Source organism: Pyxicephalus adspersus, chromosome Z (genome assembly GCF_032062135.1).
Source record: "Pyxicephalus adspersus chromosome Z, UCB_Pads_2.0, whole genome shotgun sequence".
NCBI lineage: Eukaryota > Metazoa > Chordata > Amphibia > Anura > Pyxicephalidae > Pyxicephalus > Pyxicephalus adspersus.
The window spans coordinates 65,272,675-65,287,974 of NC_092871.1; the positions used below are offsets into that span (position 1 = coordinate 65,272,675).

At 38.4% G+C, this 15,300-nt stretch overlaps 1 protein-coding gene across 1 annotated transcript in view; it reads left to right on the forward strand.

Moving 5' to 3' along the window:
• The window catches only part of CFAP77 (cilia and flagella associated protein 77), a 185,053-nt gene that overhangs the window by 99,765 nt on the left and 69,988 nt on the right, over positions 1–15,300 (forward strand). Inside the window, exons 2-3 of the mRNA XM_072430761.1 lie at positions 6,392–6,491; positions 8,315–8,537. Coding sequence (XP_072286862.1) covers positions 6,392–6,491; positions 8,315–8,537 — 323 coding nt within the window. The remainder of the gene's footprint in view (positions 1–6,391; positions 6,492–8,314; positions 8,538–15,300) is intronic.

Here is a 15,300-nt window from a genome sequence, read left to right on the forward strand (position 1 = left end):
ACCTGGATGGACATATAGTGGCATAACTCTGAGTAAGATTTCTGTAGGTAAGTAGATTCTGTGTAAGATGTCACCATTGTATTTATACATAATCCTTTTCATAAAAGGATTATCTGTGATTACTAGAGCCAACTTTTGAGTGCCTCCCAAATCCTTTATTCTGCCATGTCCCCCCCCCCCCCAGAAATATCAAGTTTATGCTTCCTTTCTGCCCATCAGGTCACTTCAAATCATGCCAAGTGATTAATTTCTTCCTACCTGGACCTGGACCTACGTTTTTTCTTTAAATCCCAGTTGGCTGTGGGCATGATGTTATACTATGCGATCAACCATACTTTGATTGGATCAGTAATAGCACCATTATTCTAGATGATGGGTCTATCACAAAATATCATACTCATGAATTATAGTGCTTTTAGGAGGGTGGGCATAGTGTGTTACTCAACAATACCCTAGATTGCTCCTAGGATAGTTACTGCTAGATTTACATTTTTATAAAGGGAACAATACCATTGTAGACCTTCTTCTAAAAATTCCTGGCTGTTTTATCCTTCAGAACTGGTAAAGTCAGAAACTCTTAAAACCAATAGATCTAGCCAAGTAAGCAGTGGCAGCTGACATATTCATATGGGGGGACAAGTTTCCTTTATTAATTTTGTGGCCATGTAGGACCACAGAAGGTAAAAAAAAATGTAGTGGTTAGGGGCAATACAACTATGCATACACCAAACCTTATTTTAAAGATGGAACCCAATTGGTTGCTTTGAGCAACAGGTCCCTTTGACTATAATTTTAAATGGATGGGGAAAAACCATTACTCCAACTCTCATTGTCACTATCACTGGTCACACAAACCTTGTTGTCTCAAAGTGTCTGCTATACAGAATACTAGCTAAAGGGAAAGACTGGAGGTAATGGCACTGTGAGAAAATGGAGCAAACAGTCAATGCACACAGTTCTATTTGGCAAAGCATCCTTTCTTTGTTTAAATGTAGGTCTCCCATCTGCATTTCCTGTTTATTATACATCGCTGCATAAGACGTTGGTTTAATGACTGAAGATGATAATAATTCAATATTTGATTATCATTAAACAGGGAAATACAGATGAGCATCATGGAAAACTTTATATTGAATATAATGATGAAATAGATTGTAATACACATTGGTTATCAAACAAATAGATGGTACAACAAATACTTGTAGTCAGTCACAAGGAATCAAGTTTTGTGTCAATCATTAAATTGATGAAAAATACCATACAATGTATTCCCAGCATTAAGCTTTCATAAATAGGCCTGTATTTTTCAGAATCTATCTTCTCTTCATGTTTCTCTTTGCTGCTGTGGGTGAACAGGACAAAAAGGGAGTTACTGAAAGATGAAGAAAAAAACCACAGGGAGGCAAAGCACAAGTTCACTATAATGTCTACAGTTAACCAGATGTCATCCCTTACAAGTAACACAGGTACAAAAGATTTACCATGACCCACACTCCTATACACTGCTAATTACATACACATTGTTCTTGGAGTTTTTATCACTTTTATGTCAGATGGAATTGACAGGTATTAGCAGCTCAATAACTTTCCTAAAAAGTTGAAGATCTGAGTTGACATAGCTACATAATGAGATGAAAAGGTCCCAACCTAATAGAAGGACAAACCCCCTCTATGTTTTAAACATCTGGGAGGTGATCACACACTACACCATGGGAATGGTCCAAAATCCCTCAACAATTAAAGGGACATAAAAAGAATATACTCTGTAATGACATTTAAAGGCGAGGAGAAAAATAAAATGAATAGATCTCCAAAGCAAACAACATGGCGTCAAGGGGAGACAATGATGAGGTCCCTTTTCCTATTTAGTCTTTAAATGAACTGCTTTTGTTTGCTGGGTTTGCTTTCAGTAGGATTAAGGGAGATCAGTTGGTTGGCTGTGTTTGGTGATCATCTCCATAGTGAAGTCTTCGGGGGATTGGCATTGTCCCACAGTCATACGGGATAGAAGGAGATGTGCCCTTACCTACGTCACATTTCTTTCATGTCGATGGTTTGCAAGCTTCAGTGGCCAAATTGATGGAGATTTGTAGGCTGTGGATCTGAGGATGAATTAATAATGGGTTGGATAAGTTTAATGAGTGAACCTCCAAAGAATTTTGTCAACCTTGTCAACCTTTGATGTTGCTCACTATTGAGTGAGTCTTGCTCTAAATGAGTGTGACTTCCGAAATCTGTATGCGGAAATCCCTTAACTCCATTCTGCTTATGGTCTGATGAGTCCTTCTGGCCTGATTCATAATTCATAAAATGTATTCTGATCCTACAGAAAATCCTGCCTATGATTGTAGTTGTCCTTATATGTATCTAATGGTAAAAAAAAAACCTCCAAACGATTTTGGTGCTACAATATTTAAATACATGTGAATATCCTTTACATGCTAAGAGATTCATTTTTGTCCATCCAGTCTTAAAATATACACAGCATTGTCGGACATTACAGATGGGTTGGTGCCAGCAGCAGCTCTCTGCTTCAGACTGTGACTGGACAGTAGCTGGAAAGCAGAAGTCCCTCCATCTGTTAAGCTGCTTTCTTTTCCTGTTGGCATTGTTCCTTTGACCACGTATTTACAGCTGGGATCGGCTCTTAGCTCTGCTCCTGCTTCTCTCCATAGGGGTGCTATTAATTTTCCTGTTAAAGGCTTTGGATTTTTTTCACCTGGATGCTGCCAGTAGCACCATTATTGCTCAAGGTGGCAATTCTCATGTACAGTATTGTATCCATATTGTCACCTTACACTGTATTTTTTGGGCTACCAGACTCCTTCCTTTTATTGTATTAATACAATGGTGCAAGAAGTGGGTGCATTCCACAGAAGAGAAAGGGATAGGAGGTTGTTGCTAGTCATTGTTTGATATTTTAGTTCAGTGCACAGGAAGTTTAGGAAAACATTGGATTGGTGATTATATCAGCAGGTTTTTATCTTTTCAGAAAATTTACACAGCATGAAAAAAAAGAAAACTAATGTAGTCAGCACATCTAAGAAGTGGTAAGGTGCAATATAACATGTTGTTTGGTATTGGGTATACATACACTTACTGTTTCTTACTTACTGTTTCTTACTTACTGTATCTTTACTTACTGTATAACTATATTTTAATACAATAGTTGATAGTGATTTAACCCCCTAGCATTCTTATTCTGTCTGTATTTCTGTGCAAAAAGTGATACAATTTTTTTGCATATAATTTTTTTGTTTATTATTGTGGGCCTGTAATTCTTAGGAATAACTCCCGAGTATGATAAATATATTTCTTTATACTATAACTGTAAATTAAAATATATTTAATAATTAAAATAATTATTAAAAAAATGAAATAATAGACCACAAAAATCAATGCAATTTGTCAAAAGAAAAAATTTATCAAAAACTTAATTGAAATTTGTCCAAACAAGGGTGCAATATTATTGATAAATAATAATATAAATTAAATGTAGATTTTAGAAAAAACAAACAATCACATTTCTAGTAGACATCCGGGGTGTGGTAGATTTTGAAGTAAGGTGCTGCAAAAGTCCAACATCAGAATCAGGACAGTAGAACCTGGTTTCCTTGCGGATCCTCCTTCTACTGTCATCGGTCTTTGAGTAGTACACAACGCACATCATTGTAGGTGCTGCCTTTCTCTGGGTTGGTGGGCTGTATTCTGTGAACTGACGACCAGTCAAGCGTTCCACGTTACACAGTAGGTTAGGTTGAAAAAAGACATAAGTCCATCAAGTTCAACCACCAGGGAAATAGAGCTATCCCAGATATAAAACCCTATAAGACATAGTTGGTCCAGAGAAAGGCAAAAAAACCTAGTACAATTTGCTTCAACAGGGGAAAAAAAAAATCCTTCCTGATTTTATGAGGCAATCGGATGTTCCCTGGATCAACAGTCACTGATATTTTTACTTTAAAGCCTTAATACCCAGTTATATTCTCTGCTTCTAGAAAAACATCCAGCTTTTTCTTAAAGCAATCTATAGAACTTGCTGAAACTGCTTCCTGAGGGAGCCGATTCCACATTTTCACCGACCTTACAGTGAAGAATTTACCTTCCTTCTCCGGAGCCTAAACTTCTTTTCCTCCAGATGCAAAGCATGCCCCCTTGTTCTTTGTAATGATCTCAAAGTGAATATTTGGAAAGAGAGTTCTCTATATGGACCATTTATATATTTATACAGGGTGATCAAATCCCCCCTTAAACCTCTCTTCTCAAGGGAGAATAGATTCAGTTCAGCTAATCTCTCCTCATAGCTGAGCTCCTCCATTCCTTTTATTAGTTTAGTTGCCCTTCGCTGCACTCTCTCCAATTCCACAATGTCCTTTTTGTGAACTGGTGCCCAAAACTGGACTGCATATTCCAGATGTGGTCTGACCAATGCTTTGTACAGGGACAGGATTAAGATTCCATCTCTGCAATCTATTCCTCTTTTAATACAAGAGTACTTTGCTAACTTGAGATTTTGCAGCTTGGCATTGCATGCTGGTATTTAGTCTATGATCTACCAGAACCCCCAGATCCATTTTCATTTATGAATCCCCTAAATGTATTCCACGAATACAATGGCAACAGCACCACATCCAGGTCTATTCACAGCCACTGATGGTGTTTGGTGGTTCTTGACTATGGATTCGGAAACCTTCCAAATGAAGTCAGAATGATTTACAGGCCTGTCATTCTTTTTTTGGACAGATTGTATGCATTCCATAAGCACTGCTGAACAAGATGCCTGAAAATCTTCTTGTAGTACTTCCTTTGTTGTTTCCTCATCGCTGGGTAGAATGTCATGGCTTGGTCAGCTCTGTCGACACCTCCCATAGTGCTGTAGTCAATCACCACTTGTGGGTTCATAACTTCTTCTCCACCTTGTGTGTGTACTATAACTGTGGAGGGACTATGGACAGTACTCATCAGGCACACATCTTTTTTATCATGCCATCTCAGGGCCATAATTTTGCCTTTCTGCCAGGCAACAATTTCTCCCGTCTTCAGCTTCCCTTTTGCAAACAGTGATGGCAGGTTGCGCCGGTTAGCCCTCATGGTTCCATATGCATCTGTTCTGTTTTGCAAAAGAAATTCATAAAGCTCAGGAGATGTGTAGAAGTTGTCAGTTGTGACACAATAGCCCTGATCTAGCAATGGCTCAATAAGGGATAGCACTGAAGATGTTGCCAATCCATAGCTACTGTACCTGGGGTTGAATTGTGTCCCTTTTCTGGTGTATATGACCAAATTCCAGATGTAGCCAGTTGAGGATTCACACAGCATGTAAGTTTTCATGACAAATCGTGCTTTCTTTGACGCAATATACTGCACCTAACTGAGCTCCCCTTGTAAGCCATTGGATTTTCGTCAATACTGATGTCTCTCTCTGGCACATAGGTCTCCTGGAAATTTTTTAGAATCATCTGGGACACTTCCCTAATTTTCTTGAGTTTTGGTGCAGGATGGGTAGTCTCATCAAACTCTTCATTGTTGGTAAAGTGCAGATACTTTATGATGAGGGTAAATCTGTATTCTAGCATGACTGTGCCAAAGAATGGAGTGGCAAGTATTTTATTCTTGGACCAGTACCACTTCTGGAGGGGTTTGCCCATAACTCCCTGAATATCACCAAGCCCAAAAACAGCAAAAAATCATCCTTGGTCACAGGATCCCACTTTCTGCCTCTTGAAAACCTCTTGACATTCCTGCAGTGGAAAGAGTTAATAATTACTTCTCCTGCTCTGTCCACAAAGTCTTTGGAAGCCTGGTCTACTGCTTTCTGTGGTTCCTTCCTCCAAACCTTATGTCATTATAGGGCACAATAGTGATACAGACATTAGAAGAATTAACCACAAAGTGTGGTATGATCCCAGCATTTGACACACCTGGAATAGGCCAAATGCTAAAGATTTTTCAATAAGTGTCACTTGTTAAGACAGTAAAGATCTGTGGTGGGAGGGTTACTACTAACCCCTTTATTTTGCAAGGATACCTTTTGTTCAATTCAAGAAAATTAGTCTTTTAAATAAAAAATGTATTACCCAGAAGTTAGCTTTAACTTAATTTTTTATGGAGGCTGGCGGCATGGTATTTGTGTAAAATAACTTATCTTTGCAGCTAACTGATCCAGCACATTAAAGATTCTTTGGCAGCCACATGCCTTCTCTGCCTATGCTTTTGATTGTAAGAACTGGTGTTGACCCATCTGATCCCGACAATGCCAATTTTTTTTTGGTGTATTTGTTGGGAGTACTATATCTTCATACTAAAATGGCAAAGGTAAGTTTTTCTTCTGAGGATGCACTTGAAATGGAACATGGATTTCACCTTTCTCGCTTTATTTGTGTGATTTTAGGCAGAACTTGGAAAGACGAAAAGAATGTGCTACACTTTACCTGGGCCAGACTTTACCTATGGACAGAAAAGTTTTCTGAAAGAAGGAGGTGTAGCTTCAGGTATGTCCAAGTGAGCATAGCCAATATAGTGCAATTACAAACCACTGTACTGATTTTATAATTGACCAGTTTTTACATATCTGTTGTGGGTCCACTTGTTAAGCAATAATTTTATCATTACCATTAAAACAAAGTGATATATATTTTTTTTTATATTATTATTAAATATAGTTTCAAGACCATCCATGTTATAAAAATTGTTTACATATACATACAAATGTAATTAGAGCTGATTATGGGTAACTAAAGGATTGAAACAGTTTTAAAAAAAATACATGTGTTTTATTAGTGACGTTACATTAATGCGACTCTGTTAAAAGTCACAAACCAGAACCAATAGTTTCACGGCAAAGAAAAAATTATATGATTAAAGCCCTCTGCTTTCTCCACTGGGAGTTTTAGATTTCTAGTCCCCCTCCTTGCTGTTTTGTCCTTCATCACCCCATTATCTTGTATTGATGTAGGAACTTGTGGGAGGAGCTAATGAATACAGCAGGGGACCAGGAAAGCACCTCTGAAAGGTGCTCTTAAAAACATTTCAGTCTTTAGGAGACGTTTTCTTTTCATTTGAGAGGCATGTCACCGGTGCAGGCAACAGAGGAGGTAAGTATTTTTTTTTTGCTTTGTGGGGAGACTTTTTTACCCTGATTTATTTTAGCAAGTCTTTTGAAAGCAGTTTTAAAAAAAAGCTTTGAAATGGGTTCCTTCCCTTAGTATTATTTTTAGTATTATTTATGATCATTATTTTCTAATCATGAAGAACCCTATAAAGATTGGGTAGGAGTGGGGTTTATCATCTACAATATATGATCAGAAGCATGTAGATAGACCTCCAAATTAATAAACACCCAAAAGTCTTGCGTCATGCCCATGTGCAGTACAGCCCCATAGACTTGAATGTTGCTGTTGCTTAGCCGGTAGATGAAAGTAGAAGGTTGATATAGTTGTACTTTGAAAGCACAGGTAAAGAATAGTAAAGAATTACAGTCTACATATGAAGGGATAATTTGATGAGGTTGATGTGGAGAAGCTTTAGTAAGCTTCAAAGAGCCCTGACCTTAAAACAGAAAGCAGTACTAAATCCATTCTATACTCACCTGTCCTGTCCTGTACGCCATCTTCTTACTTCTTCTCTTCTTTTTTTCTGATCTTTGGCCATCTTGAATGGCCAGGATGACTTAACTCCTGTGCAGGCATATGAGAGTTCATTTATTTCCAGCAGCCATAGGGGAAGCTGTGATGTGCCGGGTATCACAGCAACAAACGCTTGGGCAGCTTGCTAGGTTTCCTGGCATGTTCAGTTTAATGATTTTGACAGTTTAAGGGAAAGATCACGCAGTTGAGTATGTTTTATTGCAGAAGGGACATCCCCTGTCCCTTTCTGCAATAAAACCCTGCCTTTAGTTCCACTTTAACATTAGGATCAGCCAAAACTTTTACCCCTACACTGCAGGGATTACTTTCTCCTTTATGGTTAGGGTAGGACCAAGTTTTCTCATCCCATCACTTGCTCCCCTGGAAACTGGTATGGCTGCACTTCTCACTATCCCCTGGGTTGCCGAGAGCAGCATATGGAAGAGGCTGTATGGGGGACCTCTCACAGGAAGAGAAGAAGATGGCTGATATGTGCCCAGTACATAGTATGGTTAACCTCCAATAGTATGGCTGCTCCAAATGCTGTGAATAAAACACATTGTATAAATGTCTCAGCCACCACATGTTCTGCTTGCTTGGCTTCATTTTTTTTAACAGCCTGTTGCTGTTTGGGAGTGACTTTTTTTAATTGCATCATGCTCTTGTGTTTTCTTTTTTGCTATAATCAGCAATAGGCCACTGGGAGACGGTAGAAGCCAAAGCCCGGCACAGGAAATTAGAAAGTAACTTTGTTGATCTCAATTGCGAAGCGGTGAAATCTGGTCTAGTGACAGCAGCTGAACATCAAACATTTCGCAACACTCACAAGATCTGGTGTCCTATCAATGAAGGACGAGTCAAAGATCACCGCCAATGCATACCTCCTGGCATGACCTTTGGCATCTCCACCAGGTAATTACTTGCGTGCAACACCATTTTTTTTTTAAAGAAAATTACAGATTCATGTGTACAATGTTGAATTTTACTTCATAGTTTTATATTTAGAGAAAGGTCAAAATGTTTTTCAACTTCTCATCATCCATCTTTTAAAGTGAAGGTTTGTGTGTCAATTCTTTCAGAACGACAGGTTTTTGTGATAGACTTTCCCTAGTATTGCTTTCTTCACTCTGCCACCACTCACTAACCATAGCCCATATTCCAATGCTAGGTACAAACGCTAGATTCATCCTAGACTAGATTCTTGACTAAAATTAGGAATTTGATTTTCTCAGGCAAAATCTATTGTCTGTACAGAGCTTTTAAATAACAACATTCTGTGTATTCTCCTGCTGGATCATTAAACAACTGCTGTTGTTTCCTATTAGGTAGAATTTAGAGGGGCACATCATATTTACTTCCCTCCCTTTGTAATTGGTTTTCTTTCAGTAAAAGCTCTGATTTGTTTAGGCAGATTCAGTGTGTGTAATGTACTACACACACACTGAAACAGGGACTAAACAGGGTAGAAGGTAATGTTGCAAAGCTAAGAAACCCCAAAAACCCAAAACTGTACATGCATCAAAATAAAAGAAAAAAATAAATAAAGTGTATCTAACTTTTTAAATACAGAGTGGATGGGTTAGACTTTTGTTAGGTTCTTCTTTATGTTTGTGTCAACTCTGGAAAGATTTACCTTCTGTACCTGTCCCGGGTATTTCAAGTTGTTACAGTCATCATGGAAACAATTGGAGAAATCTTCCAAAGTTTCCGTAACAGTTGCCTAAAAGGGGCTTCTTATGCTTTCATTTCCAGTTGTGCTTTGAACAAGGGAAGTCATCATGAACAGTTATATAGTTAGGTTGATAAGACATAAATCTGTTAAGTTCAACCACTAGGAAAATAAACGAATCCCAAATAAAATTCTATACACATATTAGGAACGTGTTAGGAAATACTCATCTGTCCGGCGACAAAGTGCTGTACACCATCGTGGTAATAAACACGGTCTGTTCTGTCCAGCAATGTCCATTGCGGCAGCCAGGGGAACTGGGATACCAGCAGCCCCTGCTTTCCTTTAGATGTGCAGCCTGATGGATTAATGGCATCCCCAGTATCCATTGTTAGGCTGAGGCTGATCAGCTCCCAGTCATGAGTGCCTGTTGTAGTGTTTAGCTGGGCTTATCTGTGCTGGAGATTTATTGTCTGATTTACTGTTGCTGACCTTGCCTTTTTCTGACATTGCCAGTTTATGATGCCTGGACCGACCTTTTCCTGTGACCCCGACTGCTTCTGTTTTGTCCTTGTGTACTTCGTTTGGTGGACGGATATTCTGTGTATTCTGGACTTGGCTGTGTTGTCAAACCAAATTTCTTAAAAAGAGTTGTTTATATAAACTACGTATATATTTATACAGGGTGATCATATCCCCTTTTAAACGTCTCTTCTCAAAGGAGAATAGATTTACTTTAGTTAATCTCGCCTTATATTTGAGCTTCTACATTCCTTTAATTAGTTTTGTTGCCCAATATCTTTTTGTGAATTGGTGCCCAAAACTGGACTGCATTTTCCAGCTGAGGTTTGACCAATGCTTTGTACAGGGGGTTAGGTAAACTAACTGATAAAGGTTTAAACTGTTTTCTACTTTATCCGAAGAAAAAGCGAGAGATTTGGTTTAATTTACCTATGTACAGGTAGATAGATTTCTTGTCACCCAAGACTTGTCGAAAATCTAGCACCTTGACAACTGTTATGTTGCTTAGTTACCCTTTTTCCAGAATACTGAATGAACAACAGGTTAGCACCACATCTGTCCCCTATAAAGGAGTAAGTATTGAGGTGCCTCCTGCTTGTCCTCTCCATTCTATGTAATGAAAAGCCCTGTCTGTACAGCACTCGTTCATTCTTACTGTTACTGGAAAAGACCACTAATCAACATTGCCAGCGACGATGATCTAGCATATTTTATGTTGCTTTTCTCTTTAAAATCCCCTAAATAGCTTATTCCATAATTATTTATCATGTAATATCAACATATTCAGCTATCATCTTATAAAAGTAGTTTCTGTCTTGTTTGTTCACTCATTAGTCAAAGACAGTCAAAGTAGAAATCCCTTTTAATATAATATTTTTATGTTACTGAGAGGAGCTACTTATGAAAATTCCCCTTTAAAATATGTTTTCATTACCCTAAAACTTTTAAAATTGTAGACGGACAATTCATCTTTCTCTGTGTAAATCCTGTTTACCTTTACCTGTCTGATCTCAGATTGGCAACACTGCAAAGATTATACACCCAATGTTATTTTCACTCCCACTGCTCCAAATACATCTCATTCACAGGTGGCTTCTTAAAAGCTTTCCATTGCCTAGCAAAATCTTACTATGGTCCCATTCTGAATAGTGCTTTGAAACCATGTTCTCCTGCAGACCCCTAAATAAGGCTCTCCTTGGGACTTTTATATTTGCTTGTTTTAGTCAGTTTGTTCAGTCGCAAGTATCCCATATTAACATCTTTAAGGGAAGCGTGGCACTTTAGCTAAAAGCACACAGAGGTGGTATGTTAACATTGAGGTGGCAGATAAATTGTCCAGGATGTTTACAGTTCTAAAGTGACCTTGCTATCTATTTGAATCAACATATATCTGGGTGGGAAATGCATGTTCCCTACTGGTTTTTCAGATAGGCTTACAGAGAGGCACACAGGCCACCACAACACATATTTTTCTTTAATCTCCTACATGGTGAACAAGTTTGTTGCAAAGACAAGTTTTTGTGTCATCCTAAAGTCAGCTGGTCTTATATGAAGACTTTATCATGGCTGGCAGTGGTAAGAAGGCTGCTCCTTACCTTGATGTCAGTGGTGTTAAGACTGCCCCTCACCTTAGTGTCAGCGATATGAAGACTGCTCTTCACCTTGGTGTCAGGGGTATGGTGACTGTCCCTTTCCTTAGTGTCAGTGGTATGAAGACTGCCTGTCACCTTAGTATCAGGGGTAGAAAGAATGCAAAGTAGCATTGAAAGGATGAAGATAAGAAAAAGATCTCTGTGTCCTGGACTGCCAACCTTTTCTGCAGAATGAAACTGGAGCCTGAAAAATTTCAGAGAGTGTAATTTAGAAGATCATAGTGGTCATTCATGTCAATGGCAAGCAACAGTTTGCAGTATTTCTTTTTGGCTGTATTTGGAATAAAGTTTGAATAATTGATAGGCATTTTGACTTGATATGGTTAAAGTGCTAAAAATCCATTATAAAAAGGTCACAGCCAGTAAAATGCTTGTGATTAAAAGATAAGACGCAGCACTGCGTATATTTTACCTGATAGCAAATGGGCTTTGCATATGCAAATTGAACGGATTTTAAAATGGTATTTAATGACAATTTTCATAGCCAACATTAACATTAATTGCAGCCAAATGAAAATGTTACATTACTTTGCTGTTAGATGCAAACAGAATGGCCATAAAGGTTTATCATTATCAAGCTTGCGCCTCAGCAATGTGACAGCCTGGTGTGGCAAATTGCAGCCAAAGAGGCATTTTATGGATCAAAAGCATTTCCGGAGTAGAGCTTAATCAGCATCAATTTTGCTTTATTTCTTAGTAAATGGAGGTTAAATGGCTGCAAAAAATATCTGTCCGAGCTCTACTTTTAGTGCTAAGTGTCATTTTTTTGGAGAAAAAGAAACATGGAACACACTCAAAACTGGCGGTCAACAGGCTATGGCAAAATGCTGTTGTAAATGAGTTATTGTGGAATTAGGCTCTTAAACTAATGAATGAAAATGCCTTTATATAAAACTATATGAGGCTCCAAAAATAATAAATCAAACATGTTATATTCAGACATTATTCCATTACAGGCTTGCAAATGGTCTGCTGTTTAAAGTTTATTTTTTATTTTATCTTCATTTGTTTCCATCCTAGGTGTTTTAAAAAAATTTTTTTTTTCAAGTTTCAGAGTGTATCAAACCTGTAAATTTGTCCCCATCTGTTTTACCAGAGCTGCACTCCAAGGTCATCATTGATCCTCAACGTTGCTTGGGGATCACAGTTGGAAAATGGAAAAAGGATATTGTAGTGATAGACTAAGATACATCAACAAAAGAGAAGCAATGGATTTGCATGGCATCCAAAAAACATGGTTATGTTTGTGCTGTATTGATAGACTGGGCAATGCCAGCTTTTATTACGCTGGACCTGTATATTTAATAAAATAAGAATAATTATTAAGAAATTAATTACCTGGTTGTCAAAAGTGTCAGGGAGCCAGAATGTTTCCTCAACCTGATGTTTCTTGTGACAGAGCCAACCAGCCATGGCTAGGAATCAGTTGAGGTACGGGAACTCTGCTGCTGCATTGTTTCCTTAAACTCTGGTTGTTTTTTGTGCCACCGTGCATCCTGTTGCCATCTTGGAAGGTTTCTCCCAGTGACATATTTTTTGGTCTTCTTCCATGGTCTTAGTGTTCTCTAACTAGAGTGGGTAAGGGGTACCTGAGATCTATTGCCCAGAACCAGACAAGTAGCTAAAAAAGGTGCATAACTCGTATCCTTAAGCAGAGCTTGTGCCATACCCTTCTCCCTTCATGTCCAAGAGCACTCTAAAAAGACAGAAATATTAGCAACTGTTGTTAATAAGGCAATTAGAAGTCACATGGAGTTTGGTGATTACCTGCCCATCTACTGCTTGACTTCATCATCTTAGGATGTTCACTTAGCAAAGTAAACTATCTCTCTGCAAGGGATTTTTCACAAAGCTTGATGAATGAGGAGAAAAAAAATCACTTTGCAAAGAATACACCTGCACAGAAATGTAAAACTTATTTTTGCATGCACATGATTAGATGGTTGAAGGCAGCAGAAGACCTGTTTCATTAAGCTAATTGCATTTTACTTTCCTTACAGCTTAAACCCATTTAGTAAATTAAACCCACTTTCTCCCAGTTTCTGGATTTTTCAGTAAGCTGAACATCAGTTCCTCGGGTCTCTTCAATAAAAAAAGAATTCTTTAACCCGCCTAGCGTTCTAATTCTGTCATTTTTTGATGCAAAAAGTGATCCTATTTTTTTTTATGTAGAAATTTTTGTTTAAATTGTGGGCCTGTAATTATTAGGATTAACTCCCGGGTATAATAAGTATATTTATTTATTATATTAGAATCATAAATTATAATACATAATTATAAATCATTATTATAAAAAAAATGAAATATTAGCCCAAAACAATGTAATTTATCAAAAAAAATTTTTATCAAAAATTTCTTACTGAAATTTTCCAAACAAGGGTGCAATGTTATTGATAAATATTAATATAAATTATATGCAGATTTTAGAAAAAAAAATATTTACTTTTTTAGTAGACATCCCGGGTGTGGTAGATTTTGAAGCAGGGTTCTGCACAAAGCCCAACACCACAGTCAGGACAGTAGAACCTGGTTTCCTTGCGTTTCTTCATTCCTCTGTCATCGGTCTTTGAGCAGCAAACCACGAACATCCTTGTAGGTGCCGCCTTCTTCTGGGTTGGTGGGATGTATTCAACAAAGTGACGACCGGTCAGGCGTTCTGGGTTGACAATGGTGGAAGCACGACGTCCAGGTCTATTTATAGCCACTGATGATGTTTGGTGGTTCTTGACTATCGATTCGGAAACTTGCAAAATGAAGTCTGAATGATTCACAGGCCTCTGACTATTTTTTTTGTACAGAACGTAGGCATTCCATAGGCACTGCTCAACAAGATGCCTGAAAATATTTTTGTAGTACTTCCTTTGATGTTTCCTCATCGCTGGGTAGAATGTCATGGCTTGGTCAGCTCTGTCGACACCTCCCATGGTGTTATTGTAATCAATCACCACCTGTGGCTTCATCACTTCTTTCCCACGTTTTTTGTGTACCAGAACGGTGGAGGCATCATGGGCGGTACTCATTAGGCACACATCTTTTGTGTCACGCCATCTCAGGGCCATCATCTTGCCTTTCTGCCAGGCAATAATTTCTCCTGTCTTCAGCTGCCCTTTTGCAAACAGTTGCGCCGGTTAGCCCTAACAGTTCCATACGCATCTGTTCTGTGTCGCAGAAGGAACTCATAAAGCTCAGGAGAGGTGTAGAAATTGTCAGTTATGACACAATAGCCCTGACCTAGCAATGGCTCAATAAGGGATAGCACTGAAGATGTTGCCAATCCATAATGGCTGTATCTGGGGTTGAACTGTGTCCCTTTTCCAGTGTATAGCACCGTATCCCAGATGTAGCCAGATGAGGATTCACACAGCATATAGGTCTTCACGCCAAATCGTGCCCTCTTTGACGCAATGTACTGCACCCAGCTGAGCCTCCCCTTGTAAGCAATTAGACTTTCGTCAATGCTGACATCTCTTTCTGGCACATAGGTTTGCTGGAAATTTTTTAGAATCATTTGAGAAACTTCCCAAATTTTCTTGAGTTTTGGTGCAGGATGGGTAGTCTCATCAAATTCTTCATTATTTGCAAAGTGCAGGTACTTCATGATGAGGGAAAAGCGGTATTCAGGCATGACTGTGCCAAAGAATGGAGTGGCAATCATTTTGTTCCTGGACCAGTTTTTCCTGGAAAAACAAAAACAGCCAAATGTCATCCTTGGTCACAGGTTTCCACTTTCTGCTTCTTGCAAACCTCAGGTGTGGAGCACCTTGTTGTTGTCCAGCATACCTGCATAAAACAAAATAAAAAATGTATTTTAGGATATGTTCTTTTATAGTGT